The sequence below is a fragment of the Aulonocara stuartgranti genome, assembly GCF_965226115.1.
Source record: "Aulonocara stuartgranti genome assembly, chromosome: 11".
Lineage (NCBI taxonomy): Eukaryota > Metazoa > Chordata > Actinopteri > Cichliformes > Cichlidae > Aulonocara > Aulonocara stuartgranti.
The window spans coordinates 20,153,670-20,172,495 of NC_138947.1; the positions used below are offsets into that span (position 1 = coordinate 20,153,670).

Genomic DNA, 18,826 nt, shown 5'->3' on the forward strand with positions numbered 1-18,826 from the left:
ATGGGTGACCTTCAGGTGAGCGCTCTTGAAAATATATGTTGATGAGACTGACACACAAGGAAGTCACAGAAGTTGTTGTGTTATGAACAATGCGGGTAACGGGTGTCTTTTCTTGCACACGTTTATCACAGAAAAGTTGTATCCACTCATATTTTTTAATATAACTAATTTTTGAGAGTGCTATTATCTTACTTTGCATTTTGAATAACTTTGAATAACTTTTCCATGGATTCATTAGTATTTTTCTCGCACCATGCCTGCATTTCGGTAGTTCTTAGGTCAATAATTGCCCATTGTAAACTTAATATACGTTATATTATGTGTCAATTCTAGCAGTCAAAATCCATCAGAATGTCAGAGTATTTCTTACAGATGCATTGTTGGAAGCTCACGTTTTGTCATAACTTTGTTAATTTTGCAGGTTCTAGCCAAGGTTTCTGTGTTTGTTGGCAACAAAACCTAAAAAGTATGGCTCAGAAAGACAGCACCAGCTCTTGTCATCAAGCAAACGCACCAAACTTTTTATCGCCTCAGCACTGGGTATCAACATCTTTTCAAAGTCCAATCAGTCATGATGTATTGAGTATATCGTCTTTGGTTCCTTCTACAGTCCTCACATTCATACCCCAGTATAAACCCACAACTAATGGAAACCCACATCCAGAAGATCTGCCCTTTTCTGATGAGACCCCAAAGCTGCAACCTCTTGAAGCATCACTTTCTAGTTCAGTGTCCTCAGAAGCCCAAGATCAAAAAAATGTGACGTCAGCGGCTCCTTGTAGTGATAATCCTCAAGAAGTTCAGCAGAGGATTCAAACAGATGGAGGTCCACTGCAGGACACATCAATAGGTATCATGTTTCCAAAAGAGCTACATGATGGAGTCCCAGGTATGGTAATAATTGAAGGTGTTACTTCAATGTACAGTTTTGATAATGTGCCAGGAAAAATCACACTTTGAAACATGGGGCCAACATGCTTTGCTCATAAATAACATTTCTATAAGTGCGAACCGTTGGAGTTACATGCAGTCTATAAACTTGGGGTGCAGCAGGCTTTATCTGTTGCTGTAACAGCCTCTCCTTTTCTGAGAAAGCATTTCATAAGATCTTTGAGCCCAGCTGACACAGGATCAGAAGTACACTTATAGTGAAATGTATGTGGTTGTATCAGGAATCGGGGTTCTGTGTAGGCCAGTGTATTCCTTCCACAAGCTTAAAAAAAATTACTTTATGGAGTTTCTTTTGTTCACAGGAGGCTGTAAATTGGCAACAAACTGTTCCTAAAATCCTGAAAGCATTTTAGAAAAATTTACACAAAGATTTTACAAAAATACCACCATGTCAGATACGGAAAGGTTTGGCATTTTAGAAGTACCCATTTATACTGTACCCATTTAGATTAGATGAAACTTTATTAATCCCTTCGGTGGGTTCCTCCGGGAAATTCAGTTTCCAGTAGCAGAAGTTGCATGTTACAGATACAATAAAGGGGAATGAGAGTAAGGATATAAGCATAAATATGCCATATATACACATATACACATATATAAATACAGAATATATAATAGGGATAAATAGGAATACCAGTGGATTGCACATTTGAGTGAGTCTATTGCAGGGTGATTATTGCACAGTCGAATATAAGAAAAAATATAGCGAATATTGCACAGTGAAAAAAAGCACTACAGCTCAGTTTCCCCTCCCTCTCTCCCCCCAACGAGGAGTTAAACAGTGTGATGGCATGTGGGACAAAGGAGTTTTTAGGTCTGTTGGTTCTTGACTTTGGGAGAAGCAACCTGTCCCTGAGTAGGCTCCTCTGATTATTTACGACCGTGTGCAGAGGATGTCCAGCATTGTCCATAACCTCCAGCAGTTAGCGTTAAACCTAAAAGTTAGATAAGCATATATTTTCAAAATGAAACTGAATGATCCAGCTTTACATTGATGCAATCAACAGTACTTGTGTTAGATGCTATTTACAGGTGAGGTGTAACTTTTTGTTTTATGGGAGAAAACTGATTTAAATCAAATATTATTAGCAAAGTGTGTGAATCCCAAAAGATGACTTAGTCATTGTAATTGAGATATTTAATTACCAGTGCACTGGTAATTAATTAATGTTTAATCAATCTTCACTTATATTTCTGTGGTAAATAGTCAAATCTCTTAGCCTTTGAGGATTGATTGAAGACAAACACATCTGAAATTTCTTCTTGCATACTCTGAACCCCTCCTGAGGAAGCAGCCTTAATGTGATTTTGAAAAATAGCACATATGTTTCTCACTTCAGCACCCGCTTCTATCCACAGTCATTTGGCAATTTACTATAACTTTGATGAGATACATAGATTTTCTAACACACAGACTGCTGAGGCAGCTGTTTAGATCCTCAGTAATAACATGTGAGCTATTGCTCCTGTGCAATCTTTTTTCTTTATCACTTTTTGACCTCAAAGTTGCCTTGGTGCCATTGTGCATGAAATAGTTTAAAGGTCTCCTACTGCGGTGACTGGAACTTTTCTCTTGGACTGCCTTTGGCAAATAGAAAGCAGGACAAGAAAAGAAAAGAAAGAAAAAAAGCAAAGAAAATAATAAAAGAAATAATAAGAATAAACATAAAAGAAAATTCATTTGTAATTTTAAATCTGCTTCATATTTGTCACTGATACTGTCAGTTGTATCGATGACTAATTATTTCTGCATCTATGCTATCTGTCATTAGCGTTTGGCAAGGCTGTAAATATATAATGCAACAAGTTCTTGCAATTAAACTTTAGAAATAAAAATGACATATCAGAGTACCATGCAGCATGTTAAACAGCTCGTTGCCTCTTTTTCCTACTCCATCAGCTGATCCTTTTATCTGATCATGATTCGCAAAGAATTATAAAGAATTCATTGCTTTGGTTTCAGTTTCTCATTTGTCTCACCTTCAGGCAGGCATAGTTGAAGATAAGCTCAGCTTATCAGCTTCTCCATTCTCTTCCATTTTAATTTAAGCGAAAAAACTTGTGGCAGACTTTTTCAGTCTCTATTTTTTACACTGTGCCGTCATCATAGTATTACAAATACACCACAGTAGGCAGCATTGCAGTGTTATATAGATGAAACAAGAAAATAGTTCCTTTGGAGAAAAAGCATAAATTATCTACTGGAGTTCATGATTTTGTTGCCAAAACGTTACCATTTGTTCCCCTGTCGATGCGAACGCAGCTTAGAGGTTTTCACATTTCACTAGTAGTAATCCATCTTGACTGTATCAGTGAAACACAAAATTGATTTCAAAGTTGTTGGGGTTTTTTTTGCCTTACTTATATTTCATGCAACTCACGCTTTACATATTATGGATGTGTTCTGTCCTCAGGATTTTGTCTGAGCAGAACTTTTGTCCCAGAGATGCATATTCACCTTCACACTGATCGCCCTTGACAACTGGTTTAAGGTTTATATCACACTTAAATAATAAACTATAAATAGTTTAACTGCTAAATACTGTAAATGTAGCCAAAACATATGGTTACACCACCTGTTTGCCATATGTTCAAACCTATAATCACAGCTTTGAGCACAAGTGTTTTCTATCCTCGACCTTTATGCATCACTACATTAAGTTACACACAGAAGAATTTACACATGTAAGACAAGTAAAACAAATTCGACTGGCTGAACCAACATTTCAATAAATGTTTAATGATGATGGTTGTTTGTTCACAATAACAATACAACTCAAATTACAGAGAGTAGTTTTGCATAATAGCCAAATGGCACCAGATAGCTTATTAACATATGGTGGCACTGTTGCCTCACAGCAAAAAGATCCTGCATTTGAATCCACTGGCAGGTTCTGGGTGGAGTTTGCGCGTTCTCCCTGTGGCTGCATGGGTTTCCTCCAGCTGCCTCTTACAGTCCAAACACTTCCAAAGCTAACTGGTGTTTCTTAAATCGTATTTCTGAGTTAACCCTGTGATAGACTGGTGGCCTGCCTTTCACCCTGTGATAGCTAATATAGACTCCAGCCCCCTACAGCTCTCATTTGGATAAATTGTTAAGAAAATGTGCACGGTTATCATCTTTGGCTTGTTCTCACCTAAACCGCACCTATCTAAAATCTAAAAGGGATCTCCAAAATTCACACATTTGTCAAAGTATGATGATATGATAAAACCTCACAGTTAGTTTGGTTTACTACAACTGTCCCAGTCAATTAATAAAGATGATGAAGACAGGATGTCTTGGAGCTCAGAGCTCCTTGCAAAGTTTTAATATTTCTTGTTATTTCTTGTTTGTTTGCAGATGCAAGATCCCATGCCTGTACATCTCGTGACCTGTTAATGTTTGTGGGAATCTTTGTCACTATAAAAGTGATTATCGCTTCTGCTCTTTTAGGTAACCCACTCTGAAAAGCAAGGTACCTCCAGTACATCAATAGCACGTTGAATTCTAGTGTTTAACCTCCTAGGACCTGACGTCCACATATGTGGACATCACATTTTGGGTTATTTAGACTAAAATACTCAATTTTGCTCTACAAGGGCCTGATATCCTTTTACGAGGACATTATACTGCTACTGTTCTATCAAAATTTTAAATGAATATCCTCATATGTGGCTCTTATTTTTCTTAAAAACAAAAATAAGATTGAAAAAAATCTGGTAATTTTTTGTTTTTACATTCATCGGGCTCCAATATACCCAAATATCAAAGAGAAATTAAAAATGCATGCAGTAGAATATTTTGGGTCTTAGGAGGTTAAGAAACAAACCTTCTCATCATGCAGTTACCACTAATATTGCAAAAAGAAAATCTAAGTCTGCAGACTTTTTGCCAGATGCAAAAAGAATCAAAAACTTAGAATGTTCTACATCATAATATGCCACTTTAGTATAATAATTGTAATAAAACACCCAGTTATGTCATTCAGCCTTACTGCTTTCTGTAACACATCAGTGAGCATACATAATAGGTGTCTCTGATTACGATTAAATACAAATGAAATGAGAAAAAAAAACCCAAGTTAATTAGTTCTGAACATTCACTATGCCAGTTATTAAATCCTCTATGAAGCCTCCTTCTGGGAAATAAATTACATTGTTGGAAAAAGTGAAACCAAAATGCAAAGATAGAGTAAAATGGTTTGCTGAGGTTCCAAATTTGAAACCAGCAGCTATTAAGACTGATCTCAGTGTGAGGAGTTTTTAATGTTAATGTTTCACTACCCACTTGAGACATTGTACTGTGTCATCTGAATGTTTTTTCTCTCTCTTCAAATTAGTTAAGTTCTTGCTGTTTCCCTCTGAGGTGGGTGAATCACCTCCTCTCTGTGGTGGGAAAGGGAGCTGCACTGTCCCAACCCAGAGGCCCGTTCTGTCCAAGAATCCAGTGAACCAGACAGGAAATATGACTGCAGGTAAAGAATTTAAATTTCATAGTAACTAATGCATTTTGTCTCCAAAGCTCCAAGGATGGCAATCTTCACTGCCACTCCAATTTACTGCTCATCTCTCAAACAAAAGATGTTACTTACATATCCATCAAGCATCTGGCAATTATGGCTGTGCTTTTCTAAGTCTTTTCATGGAAAAGGTTTTAGTAGAATATTACCATAATAATTTCTCACATTAAACACCTTATATTCTTAAAATTAATTAAACCACCTTTATGGTCATCTTATTTTTTTTTTCAAAAAGAGCTTTTGCATTTTTTTTTTGCACTCATTGTCTGTTTGCTTGATTTCGTGTTCTTCATCTCATATCCAGACTGCTCAGTTCTGGTCAGCAATGGTCAGCGTATTGTTGGAGGAACCTTAGCTACAAAGAACGAGTGGGCCTGGCAAGTCAGCATGCAGTGGAGGGGAAGACACGTCTGTGGTGGTGCCATCATCTCTCCTCGTTGGGTGATCACTGCAGCACACTGCTTTGTTGAGTAAGAGAGACACGAGGAATGACAAGAAAGAAGTGTTTACGAGTTCAGTTACTGGTACAGTCAGTTAGCAAAGGCTGTAGTCACGACCACCTGCTCAGTCCGAGGTAACACCGTGTTCCTGTTATGTTCAAGTCAAAAGCAGGTAAAGGGTGAAGTAAAATCTTTTTGCACCTTTTTGCACCTTCTGCAGCAGAGCAGAGCTCCATCTGTGATGTGATCACATCACAGATGGAGCTCTCTGTTCCCCGTGAGTGTTCATCTTGGATTATGAGCAATGGGTGCGGATTTTTTGAGCACAACTACAAACCAAAAGCAGCTCCTAATGTTTGCAAGGCTAAAGTGAAAATAGAAATACATGTAATTTGGCGATGGCTGAGGCCTAAACCGTGATTGTAATAATGCTGGAGGTTGTATGATATTATGAAAAACCATTGAAAAACAAAACTGTGAAAATTAGTGGGCACACACACCGCTTCTTAAACCGAACTCTATCTACTAACTTTTCTGTCACTCTTCTGCAGTAATAACATGCTTCAAGTAGCTGACTGGACGGTTGTGGCAGGCACTGTAAGCATTGCACACAACTCTCTGGGGCAACACTACAGGGCACTGCAGATCCTCTACCACCCTGGCTTTAAGGTTATGCACAATGACTATGACGTGGGACTGCTGCGCACCATAATTGACATGGACATGACGAGTAAGTAAGAGACGGATTGCACTATCATTCATCAGGGCAACGAAAACCACATCATTTGTTTTTCTTTACGCTGAATGAATGCTGGAGTCTAGTAACTTGTTGAATGTATGTAAACTAGCCAAATTTATGTCACACAAGACAAACAGACAATGTTTCACTGTCTCTTTTTATAACTGTATTTACTTACATTTGAATCATGAAAAGAACTTAATGTGACTTGATGCACATTTAAATTTTATTATGATTAAGATCAGGACAGATCAAGAAGTGTAATCCCTTTTGGGCTTGAGGGGGAGATTAGGGGCACTTACATCACTGCACTAATCATTGCAATCGCTGTCATATTGCCAAAACAAATATTTAATTTTTACCAAAACTTAAAACAATAAAGAAAGAACGAACTAAACACCTAACAAAATCAAAATCGTCAGAAGTGAAACTTACTTTTAAGTCAAGAGAAAAACATGTATTACAATCATAAACGTGGGTGGGAGGAAAAAGGAAATATGTGATTTCATAACCACGAGAGAGAGCTAACCTTTATCACTTTACTGCTGCTCTTTGTAGGTGGGGTCCGACCGGTCTGTTTACCCAGTCCAACCGAGTCCTTTCCTGATGGATCAGACTGCTGGATCACAGGCTGGGGATACGTAAATGAAAACACAGGTGCACTGCACTGAAAGACAGATACTTTTGCTACAGTTTGTGATCTTAACAACTGAGCTAAAAGAAAGTGATTTGATAACGCAAGTATAATTTAAGTTGGAGCTTCAAATAGCTTCAAAAACTCACAATCATAGTTTCAGAGTTGGAAACTGTAGGGCAAAAACTTTTTAAAGAGCCATATTTGTCAGTACAGTATCCTCATTGAAGCTAAGACGTTAGACTTAATTACTAGATTAAAAAAAATATATAAGTGTAATCATTCATTATCTTTTGAACTGTGTAACATTTCCACTAGTCACCTTCAAGTAACCCTTTCTACTTATTTTCATTCACTTTTTGCTGCTGATTTTTTCATTTCATTTTCTGTCAGGCTATGTGTCAGAAGAGTTAAGGCAGGCTCATGTTAAGGTAATAGCTCAATCCATCTGCTACGACTTGAGTGTCTATGGTCTCTTCATAACTCCTCGAATGATTTGCGCTGGGAGCATGGCTGGAGGGGTTGACTCTTGCCAGGTACACACCCACAGAGATGAAATCTCCTCTCCACAAACCTAGCACAGGTTCATGAAGAATATAAAATATATTTTACAATCTATATACTTTTACAATATACTTTACAATCTATCAAGAGTTGTGTTTCTCCCATTTGATGTTCACAAATTTTGTTTGTGAAATGATTTTCTCTTAAGGGAGACAGTGGTGGACCACTTGTGTGTAAGACATCTAAAGGGGATTGGAAGCTGGCAGGCGTGGTGAGTTGGGGAGAGGGATGCGCACGGCCTAATAAACCAGGCGTCTACAGCAGAGTAACTGAATTGCTTCAGTGGATTGAACGTTACATAGACATACAGGTATGGGAAGCACTTTTCCTCACCGCTTGTAAATGTAAAACCTATCTTTATCTGTCGCTCTGTTTCGGAGTCAAAGTTCTGTTAGTTTATTTACTGCATCTGTGTCACAGTCTATCTAAGAATGCTTTTCTATTTTCATTTTGAACTACAACCCTTGACAGATAAGCAGTTTGGCTATATAGCAGATAATAAAACTTCAGCAGTAAAGAAGAAAAAAACTTAACGGTTAAATGTTAAATCCTGTTGAAGGTTATAGAACCAACATTTCAATACATATTAGTTCTTTAAAGGATGGAGGCAAACTAGATGCATTAGTAAAAGAATACATCAGTAAAATGCAGGAAATGTGATTACTTTTAATACCCTGCAGGACTTTTCATAGCCAAAATGCACTATAACACATTAATGTCATTTGCGAAATATACAATAAAGTTTTTAAATTGTCCTTGTTTTAATATTTTTTGTTGCAGTATAAAGCAGAGGATTCGGCCGAGACCACCACAGCTGTTTCTGCAACACCTTAAAATCTGACAATGAGATAACTGACAATAAAGATCGACTTGCATCTATCTGCCTATCAGTGTTGTTCATTCTACGATAGCGTGCACTGTCACTGTTGTCAGTTATAGAAATATAGAAACACTATTATCTGTAGTAGAAATTTTATCTGTAGTAGAAATTTACTGCCAGTAATGATACATTTGTAAACGTTTATCAGGACTGACATGAAAGTATAGCTGACAAAACAACAAATAAATCAAAGTGAAAATGGGATTGTATTCCTGTCTGATCGCGGCTGCTGACCACAAATTTTAACAGTTATTACAGCGCATGGCGCCTCTTTAGTGTCTAAGTGCGCCAATTTAAGTGCTGGTGTATAGATTACTGTGACTTGACAGGTTCAAGGTACACTAGATGAAAATGACCTGATAACCTATGTTAGCTAAATTTGAAGTACTGATAAACTGTGGAACCAAGCAGTTTCTGATATTTTTCCTTTGATTGTATAAAATAAATATTAGTACTAAATACTAGTATGACTAGTAAGACTAGATGAACAAGATATTATAAATAAAACCAATTATTCATTATTTCAAAACAAATGAATATTAATTAAGTTTTGAAAACCTATATTATGTTTTCAATGGGTTTCTCACACTCTTTAAGTGTGTTCAGTGGCCTTATAACAGGAGTCGCAAACTCATTAGAGTCTATGGGCCATATGTAGCCAACTACTTGCCAAAATTAATCCAAAAGTACATCAGCAGCTCGTTCGGGAGTTCAGGAGCTTGCCTCAGTTAAGGTCAATGATTGATCGTTCATCAAGTGGGAAAAAGAGTTCCGAGGCAAAAACCACAGCTGACCAAAAACCCTCCCAAAAAACATCTTGAATATCTCCAAGACTTTTGTGAAAATGTTCTGTCAACCGTTGAGACAAATTTGGAGTTTTTGGAAGGTTCAAATCCCATTACATCTGACAGAAACCTCAACAACATTTCATAAAAACAACATCATAGCAACAGTCATACGTGGTGGTGGTGGTAGCTTGATGATATGGGACTGTTTTACTACTTTAGCACCTGGAGAACTTCCAGTATTCATGAACAATGAATTCTGCTCTCTCCCAAAAGATCCTAAAGGAATCATTTCGTGCCCTGAAGATCAAAGGCATTTGAGTTATGATCGGGCAATAATCAGAAACAGCAAGTCTGATTGGCCTAGTCACTGTCTGGACTTTGATGCTTTGATATGACTTTGAACCAGCCCTTCATGCTTAAGCACTTTCTGCAGCAATTCTTTAAAGAAGAGAGGGCCAAAACTCCTCTATGGTGATATAAAAGAGTCATTTCCAGTTATCATAAACGCTTGATTGCATTTCTTGCTGCCAATGAAATCATCAGTTAAACATGCATTTTGTATTTACTTGCATGGTCTTAGTATCAAAATTTGTTTGAGGATCTGAAACATGCAAGTTAGACTTAAAAAAAAACGACAAAGGGAGCAAATACTGTTTTCATGTAGCTCATCACAAAGCTTTTATTTGGTTGTTTGTTTTCCATCCGTATTACTCCACTAAAGCGGATGACTGAGCGTTTTATACAAGGTTGTGTTTGGACGATGTTTACTTGCCTGACAGCGTAAATGTCACGTAGGCCGCTGCTACGTTGTTGTGTACATTGCCAGGCCCCTCATTCCAGGGCGCATGCGTCTCACTGAGGACGGCGAAGACGGTACTCAGCTGTGCAGGAAGTTAGCCGGCAGCTTCACTTACCCATAAACCCATATTTACCGCTTAATAAGAAACAAGTTGGCACGGCTCCAGCCCGTAAAAGCAGCTGGTGACAGTGGAGCTTCCAAACGACACTGAAGTCCTTGTGTTGTTTTTTCCAAGGACTGATTGACAGTCAGTGTGATAAGCGGCAGGTAACACAGAGTTCATAGTGCTACTACCCACGGTCTCTCTTTGCGGAACCTACGCGTACGTGCGGTAGTGTTGCCCGCTATCAAGAGGTTCAAATCAGGACACATCGGCGACTATGTGTTCGGTAATAAGCAGAGTGAAGCCCGTTCAGCGGGCCCTGGCTTCGACGCTACGGCTCAGGACAAACGCTGACGGCTTGAATTACGCGGCAGCCCAGAGCAGGAGCTTCTGCCCCGGCTTTATCACTGGAGCTCAGCCGCTATGGGTAACCAGCAGATCCTACTGCGCCAGGATAGCAACGACGGATGGACTCCTCTTCAGACAGGTAGGTTATAGATGATTGCCATTTTGCGCCCGTTTGGATCCTCCTGCCTTCAGGAAGAAAACGACATTTTCTTTAGGATTTTTTGCAACCGTCTTTACGGCGTTAAGTAGGAAGTGAGTTAGCATTTAGCTCATTGTTATATTTCTGATAAGGAGCATTTAATTTTAGTTCTTTTAATGCGCAACCAAGTTAGGTTGTTGGATGAATTATGTGGATCATTTTCGAGTCAAACAACCCTTTAAGTTGATCTATGCGCAGTTTTGTTTCGGATACTAAAACTTGACAGCTAATCTTTCAGGGGCATTTGTATGACCCCTGAATGCTCCCTGACACATGTTTTTATATGATAACAAGTTGCCCTATATTATAATCTGTTCTTTCTTTCAGTTTTTTGGTCTCTTACAAACATTGTCTATGAATGAGTGTGTAACCCTTGTTACCCTTGCGCTATTGTTTTTATTTATTACTGAGTCACACCTGTGTACTCACCTTTTTTTCCCTCCTCCCCCCTTTAGTTGTTTGAAGTGGAGAGCAGCACGTACACCTACCTGCTGGCAGACGCAGACACCAAGGAGGCTGTCATCATTGATCCTGTGCTGGAGACCATTGACAGGGACCTGAAATTCGTAAGCGAACTTGGACTCAAACTGACAGTGGCAGGTATCTACCTTCCCAAAGTTGAGTTAAAACATAACAACCTAAGAAAATGTGCTCCATCTTCCTAACCCTGACATTAAGATGCATTTTCAGATCAGCCCTACTTAAAGCTTGAATGAACTTTATGAAAACATACTTCATTATTACCCTTGGGGCCAAAATAAATATAGTACTGGACTTGTTTCCCTCTTTAAACGTCTGTTTTCTGGGGGAAATTGAAATTGAGTCTCTGTCCCTGAGCCAATATACGTTAATGTGTATTTATATACATACATATATACATGCACGTATGTATGTATATATTATATTATATTATAATAATACCTAAGAGTAAATATTATGAAATGATTTTGCAGTGATCTGTGTTCCACTGACTCTTCTTATATGCAGATTAAAATATACAGTAATCTTGACTCGCATTCAAACTTTCTTTTTATTTTTTTAAGTTAACACCCACTGCCATGCAGACCACATAACAAGTACTGGCCTAATGAAGAAAAGACTTGCTGGTCTGAAGAGTGCCATCTCCAAATTCAGTGGTGCATCTGCTGATATCCACCTAAAAGAGGGAGACAAGATCCCCTTTGGAAGACACGTATGGCGAAAAAAAGTTCTTTTTTTATGATGGAGTGTTTGTAAGTGTTGCATACCTGTTTGGTTATGTTTGCTTTATAAAACTAATTTAACATGACACTTGTCTTTTCTCTTCTTTAGTCTCTGACTGTGAGAGAGACACCAGGACACACTGATGGGTGTATAACGCTGGTAACTGGGGATCAGACTATGGCTTTCACTGGTGACGCTCTTCTCATTAGAGGCTGTGGCAGGACAGACTTCCAGCAGGGTACGCATGCTCTTTTGGCTTTATGCTTGTTTTTGTTCATTTTCATTTGTAGTGTTTCTGTATGAACACAAGGGGGCAGTATTACAGCCATTGCCTTTAGCAGTTTTCTAAGTTTTCTCTCATTTCTTAAGGTTGTGCCAAAAGGCTCTACCAGTCAATCCAGGAGAAAATCTACACCCTGCCTGACCACTGCCTCATCTACCCAGCACATGACTACTTAGGTTGGCTGAAACACATGCAGACACACATTTATGTATTTTATAGAGTCATTAGTGTGAATGTTTTTATGTAATACAGATTTTCAGCTTGTGCTTAAAAGCACTGAAAATGTAAAGCTATTAATTTCCCACTAATGGGAGCTGGAACAGATGTTGTATACATGTTGTTTTTATAGTGCATCTTTTGTGTGTCAGAAGCATGTTTCTGTATAAATGTTTTCATTGACCAGATTTAACATGTGACAAAAATCAGGACCACGAAGACTAAAGATGTCACACTGGTCTGCATCTGTTTTTGTGTTTCAGGTCAGACGGTTTCTACAGTGGGCGAGGAGCGCAAGTTTAACCCACGCTTGACTAAGAGCATGGAGGAGTTTGTGAAGATCATGAACAACCTGAACCTCCCTAAGCCTAATAAAATAGGTATTTAACAATAGTATCTACAGCCTTTCACTATCCATGTCATCTCCACATTTCTAGTTCTCGTGCCTATGAGACGTCACCACAGGTTTTACGTGCTGGGCGTCACATTTACTATAAACATTTTTTCCTTGTTCTGTTGCAGATATTTCAGTGCCTGCCAATCTGGTTTGTGGACTGCACCATGTTTGAATGTTCTGCACGAAAGACGATACTAATGACATCATTGCCCAGTGATAGACATTCTGTGTCTGTTTAGCAGAATTAATCAAACTACTTGCCATAAAGTGCTTTATTGTGGTTCTGTGTCTAAATCTAAATGGTATATTTTAATTGCTGTTATCATTTATAGTGCAGCTACTGATCAATTGTACTTGGAATAAATCTGCTTCTATTTTGGATATTCAAAATAATTAATATCTGTATTTGAGGAGAGAACAGTAATGGTACCCTTTGTTAACTGTGTAAAGTTAAAAGTAAGTTGACCTTATTCAGATTTGTTATTATGTGTAAATTTGGGGAGGAAGAGGAAAGCTTGGATAGGATTGTTACACTGAAGGTTCAGTTTAGTATTTGTGAATGCTTAAAAGGTACAATTGTGTCGTGTAGTCAAGGCCTCACACACTCACAGTACCACAAGCAGTGGCCTCTTTTAATAGCAGGAAAATAAAACTTATGCTGTTTGCATTTAAAATCAATAACAGCTAAGATGTTACTGCACAACATGTCATAGCATTATGAGCTCACATGTTCCTTTTATATGTTGAAAATGATGATTATTATTTACTCTCTAGCTCTAAAAGAAGGAATCAGACTGCAGTGACCCATGCATGCTGTTCTTGTATTTAACAGATCCTCAGCCAGTAAGACGGGTTTGTTTTAGAGTGCTTCCCTTTGACTCAGCCACACAAATTTGCAGCTGTGTGACAATTTGAGCCTGAGGTTTTTGGAGGCCAGAATCAAAATGTTCATAAGCAAGTGATTTCATGTGAATATAACTTTTTACTATTGCCTTTTATTAAGAGAGCACCACATCAGTTGCATGTATCAATTCTGGTTCTCTCCTCATGGGGGAACACTACCTGCCAGGTTAACTCAGACTTTTTATGTCTTTTGCTGCTATGGATGAAGCCCTGTGGTGATGATGGTTTGAGCCTGAAAACCCGAGTGAATATGGATGTCTCATGTTCACCAAAGACTGTCATTAAATAAATTCCAAGTTGAATGAACATGGTGTAGAGCTGTATTTCAATCCTCAAACAGCCTGCTCAGTAAACGCCTCTCTCTACTGTACATTCAAAGTGTCTTGAATGCAACATTGCACGTGCTTTTGAGTACCGGTAGCATATTGTAAAATCTAGGATTCAGTATTGTGTCTGTGTAATCTAAAATAAAAGTCACATTATCTCTGCTTGACCCAGAGCATGCTATTTGTGGTCAAGTTCACAATCAGTGAATAGCTAAAAAAAACAAGATGTACTGATACGAGCATTATTAAATGGATGGTTGTGGTTGTTCCCAATAAAACGGCGAGCCGCAGTGGTCTGTGACCTTGAGTGACTTTGCATTAAAATTAGTTTAATTAGAGAGCCATTATAAGGAGAAGTGTGACTGAAAAATGTATATGGGGAAAAAGCTGTAACAGCAAAGATACTTCTCTAAGTCGAACTTTTATAAAAGTAAAACACTTAAAAGTGTTTAAATTCTTCTTCATCTTATTATCAGTAATATTATTAACAATAATTTTATTGATGATGATCATAAAGATAGTGTGCAGTACGTGATGTTCTTCCTTTTTATCATGATGACTTCTGAAAATTATTCTAATTTGGGGGCGTTACCAAGGCAGGTAGGCAGGTATGTAGGTAGGCAGGTAGGTGTGGTTAGGGTTTTAAATAGTCATGCTTTACACAGCAACCCAGAGTTTGTGTTTCTGTCCCGATTAAAACGCTGCCGGTTACCAGCTGCTCATACTGTGCAAGGATGGCAATGGTAAAGGGACTCCTCTTCAGACAGGTATGTTCACATCATATTTGGATGTTCTGCACTTGTTTAAAACGATCTGTCCTGAAAAAAGAAATATTGTTCAAAATTGTTGAGTTTAGATTAACCAGTTTACATAATGGTGGAAGATGTGTTTATATATTCTACTAAAGTGGAAGTAGGAGTGCAGAAAACAAAATATAAAAAGTTTGTCTAAAAAGCAATAGCATCACTATAAAGTACCTTAAGTGAAAGAAAACCTGCTCAAATTACCCACTTCAGAGATGCATATCATATTGTTAATATGTTTGATATTTTAAGTTGATGAAAGAACAAATCTGAATTACTTGATGCTCTGCATCTTAATCTAAAATAGAAATTATTTGTTGATTAATAATTTATATCCCTGCCATATAACTAATGCTAATAGCTTCTGAATAAATGTGGTGGAGTACAAAGTGCAATACTTTATTTCAAGCTTCGTATGAAAATGTCTCTCTTTGGCTACCGTAGACACACAAAGCACACGTTATCTATAAACACAAGTGAGGAGAAATGATAATAATGTAACCTTTACTACCGCTCCCATTTACTGTTAGTTATTGCTGTTTACTGCTTTGTGCTTCCCCTCCAACATTTAGCTGTTTGAGTCTGAGAGCTCCACATATACCTACCTGCTGGCAGACGCAGACACCAAGGAGGCTGTCATCATTGATCCTGTGCTGGAGACCATTGACAGGGACCTGAAATTCGTAAGCGAACTTGGACTCAAACTGACAGTGGCAGGTAACTACATAAATTAACACAGAATCCCATCTTTCTCAGCCTGTAAATACAAATTAGGAGCAGCATAAATATTTTACCTGGTTCAGAAATGATTGTTTATTTCTGACCCAAAAACGTTGTTAAGTGTAGGTAATGCTATTTGTATGAAAGGACTCCTGCTAGTGTAATACATATATCTTTCCGAATTGGAAATACACTTACCAGCCACTTCATTGGATACACCTATTTAATACACATATTTAAAAACAGTGCATTTACGCATGTAGACATCATTAAGATATCCTCCTGAAGTTCAGTCCAAGCATCAGAAAAGAGGAAAGGTGATTCAAAGAAACTTGACGCATATGGGCTTCGGCAGCAGACGAGCACACTGTGTGCCAGTCCTGTCAGCTAAGAACATAAACCAAGACTATAATTTGCACCAAAATTGGACAATGGAAAACTGGAACAAACCTTGCTGTGGCATTTGAGTGTTTAGTTCAGGATTCGGCATAAACGACATGAATCAAACGACCTATTATTATTATTATTATGAAAAGACCTGTTATTAAAAGTTCAGGCTGCTGGTGATGGTGGTATAGTAGTGTGGGTGATATTTTCTTGACACACTTTCGGCCCGTTACTACCAACTAAGCATCGTTTATACCCCACAGCCTACCTGAGTTACTGATGTCGATCTTTTTGTGATCACAGTGTACCTATTTTCTGATGGCTGCTTCAATCACCATAATAACGCAAGTCACAAAGTCTGGTTTCTGTACTCAAATGGCCTCCAGAGTCACACAGCCTTAATTCAATAGACTGTGGTGAAAGGGAGATTAGCGTCATGGATGTGTAGCTGACAAATCTGCAGTAACAGTGGGATGTTGTCATGCCTACATGCTACATGGACCAAAATCTCTAACACTTAGTTGAATCTGTGTGACGAGGAATCAAAGGTGTTCTGAAAAGGAAAAAAGTGTCCAACCCCCTACTCGCTAAACTGATTGGAGGGTGTACCACAAGTCTCAATTATATTCCAGCTTTATATTGACCTACATTATCTTTATTTTGCTGATAGTTAACACCCACTGCCATGCAGACCACATAACAAGCACAGGACCAATGAAGAAAAGAGTACCTGGACTGAAGAGTGCCATTTCCAAACTTAGTGGTGCATCTGCTGATATCCACTTAACAGAGGGAGACAAGATCCCCTTTGGAAGACACGTAAGAAGAAAAAAACATTATTTGTTCGCAATATCGTGTGCGTACAGTTATTTTGTAAATACCTAAAACCTTTTGTTGCATTTGCTTGATAAAACCTATTTAATTATCATGCCTTGACATTCTTCTTTTCCTTCCTTTAGTGCCTGATTGTGAGAGAGACACCAGGACACACTGATGGGTGTATAACGCTGGTAACTGGGGATCAGACTATGGCTTTCACTGGTGATGCTCTCCTCATTAGAGGCTGTGGCAGGACAGACTTCCAGCAGGGTACACATACTCTTTTGGCTTTATGCTTGTGTTTTTGTTCATTTTGCGTTTCTATGATTTTTATTCTTGTTGGAAAAGGGGGGAGTACAGTATCAGTTTTCCTTTGCAGTTGTCTAACCTTTGCCTTATTTTCTTAAGGTTGTGCCAAAAGGCTTTACAAGTCAGTCCATGAGAAGATCTTCACCCTGCCTGATGAGTGCCTCCTCTACCCAGCACATGACTACTTAGGTTGGCTGAAAACACATCCCCAAATATTTATACATGTTACAAAGTCACTGAAGGGAATGGTTTATATAGTACTATTGTGTAGCAGTATGCATTACATCATATATAAAAGCATAGCAAAATTAAATTCATTAGTTTTCTGCTGACAGGAGTCGGTACAGGTGCTCTGCAATCTGTATAGTATGTTCTGTTTTTAGGTTTTTACAGGGCAGTTGTTGTGCGCCGGCTCCATTTTTTCTAGCTCTGAAATGGACTGGAAACATGTCCAGGGTGTAGCATCTGGCTGATACACTGGTCTCCATCTGTTTTGTGTTTCAGGTCGGATGGCTTCGTCAGTCGGCGAGGAGCGCAAGTTTAATCCACGCCTAACAAAGACCATGGAGGAGTTTGCAGATATCATGAACAACCTGAACCTGCCCAATCCCAAAAAAATGGGTAAGAAAAAAATAAACTATCATATTTACAGTTCTGCAACCAACTATGTTTTCCAGTAAAAAGCACTTTATTTATGTTTTTATTTTTTTGCAGCAACTGCAGTGCCTGCTAATCTGGTTTGTGGACTGCAAGACTAAATGTGTAGACTGAATGTGCTCCACAAGAGGATAATAATGAAAACACATAATTGTAATAATTGTAGAGTAATTAACATTTGCATCTCTATTTTGTGGGACATTAGTCAAAATGTTTACTATAAAGTGATTTTTAATGATTCTGTATGGTATATATAAGGTATATACTTGAATTGCTATTTCAATACATTTTAAATGTATCTATGTAAGAAAAAGTTTCTTGAATGTAAGCAAATTTTTCAGATGATTTGTTATGAATTACTTATGAGCAGGAAAGTTCCTATACGAACATTCTCCTCAAGGTTAGGTTAGTAATCATGAAAGCTTCTGTGCAGGAAAAGGCTTTTTTGCATAGAAGGACATAAAAGCTTACTATAAAAACTTTGTAACTTGGTTTAGATTCTGTTAAATAAATAATGACACTGAATCAGTCGTGTTGTGTTGATCATCTGAGGTTATATTTCATCTACTTTCATGAACTGTTAGAGATCAGATAATTATAATGTGATATGTAAAAGCTTAGAATTGAAAGGTGGTGTACTTTTTCATGTATTTCAGTTGGATTCCAATCATTAAGTAATTTAGGAAAAAAAACTATATTAATGTTATTTTTTAGTTACTATCATTTTGTTTTTCATAGCAACCGTTCCCCACAGATATGTGGTGATGCCACACTTTCTCAGTTTAATGCTCATGATGGCTCATCCAATGGGTGTGTGTGAAGGAGTTTTAAAACAAAGTTGTTATTGTGTAAATGG

General features: G+C 38.0%; 3 protein-coding genes across 3 annotated transcripts; all 3 read left to right on the top strand.

The window, feature by feature from the left end:
* On the top strand, positions 1–8,616 carry LOC309718013 (transmembrane protease serine 3; the record flags this gene model as incomplete). The annotated part of the gene is made up of 7 exons (XM_082552956.1): positions 1–15; positions 631–894; positions 5,595–5,923; positions 6,445–6,623; positions 7,155–7,289; positions 7,660–7,802; positions 7,979–8,616. The coding sequence occupies 7 exons, from the start codon at positions 1–3 to the stop codon at positions 8,282–8,284; spliced, it is 1,371 nt and encodes a 456-aa protein (XP_082409082.1). The 3' UTR covers positions 8,285–8,616.
* A 108-nt stretch (positions 8,617–8,724) lies between these two features.
* LOC309717115 (persulfide dioxygenase ETHE1, mitochondrial-like) lies at positions 8,725–14,255 on the top strand. The gene is made up of 7 exons (XM_082551419.1): positions 8,725–10,887; positions 11,403–11,547; positions 11,991–12,139; positions 12,259–12,388; positions 12,520–12,609; positions 12,913–13,029; positions 13,172–14,255. Exons 1-7 carry the CDS (start codon positions 10,678–10,680, stop codon positions 13,216–13,218), a joined length of 888 nt encoding a protein of 295 aa, XP_082407545.1. The 5' UTR covers positions 8,725–10,677; the 3' UTR covers positions 13,219–14,255.
* A 109-nt stretch (positions 14,256–14,364) lies between these two features.
* Positions 14,365–18,495, top strand: LOC309717119 (persulfide dioxygenase ETHE1, mitochondrial-like). The gene is made up of 7 exons (XM_082551429.1): positions 14,365–15,042; positions 15,651–15,795; positions 16,856–17,004; positions 17,145–17,274; positions 17,413–17,502; positions 17,818–17,934; positions 18,028–18,495. The coding sequence occupies exons 1-7, from the start codon at positions 15,010–15,012 to the stop codon at positions 18,069–18,071; spliced, it is 708 nt and encodes a 235-aa protein (XP_082407555.1). The 5' UTR covers positions 14,365–15,009; the 3' UTR covers positions 18,072–18,495.
* Positions 18,496–18,826: the final 331 nt, after the last annotated feature.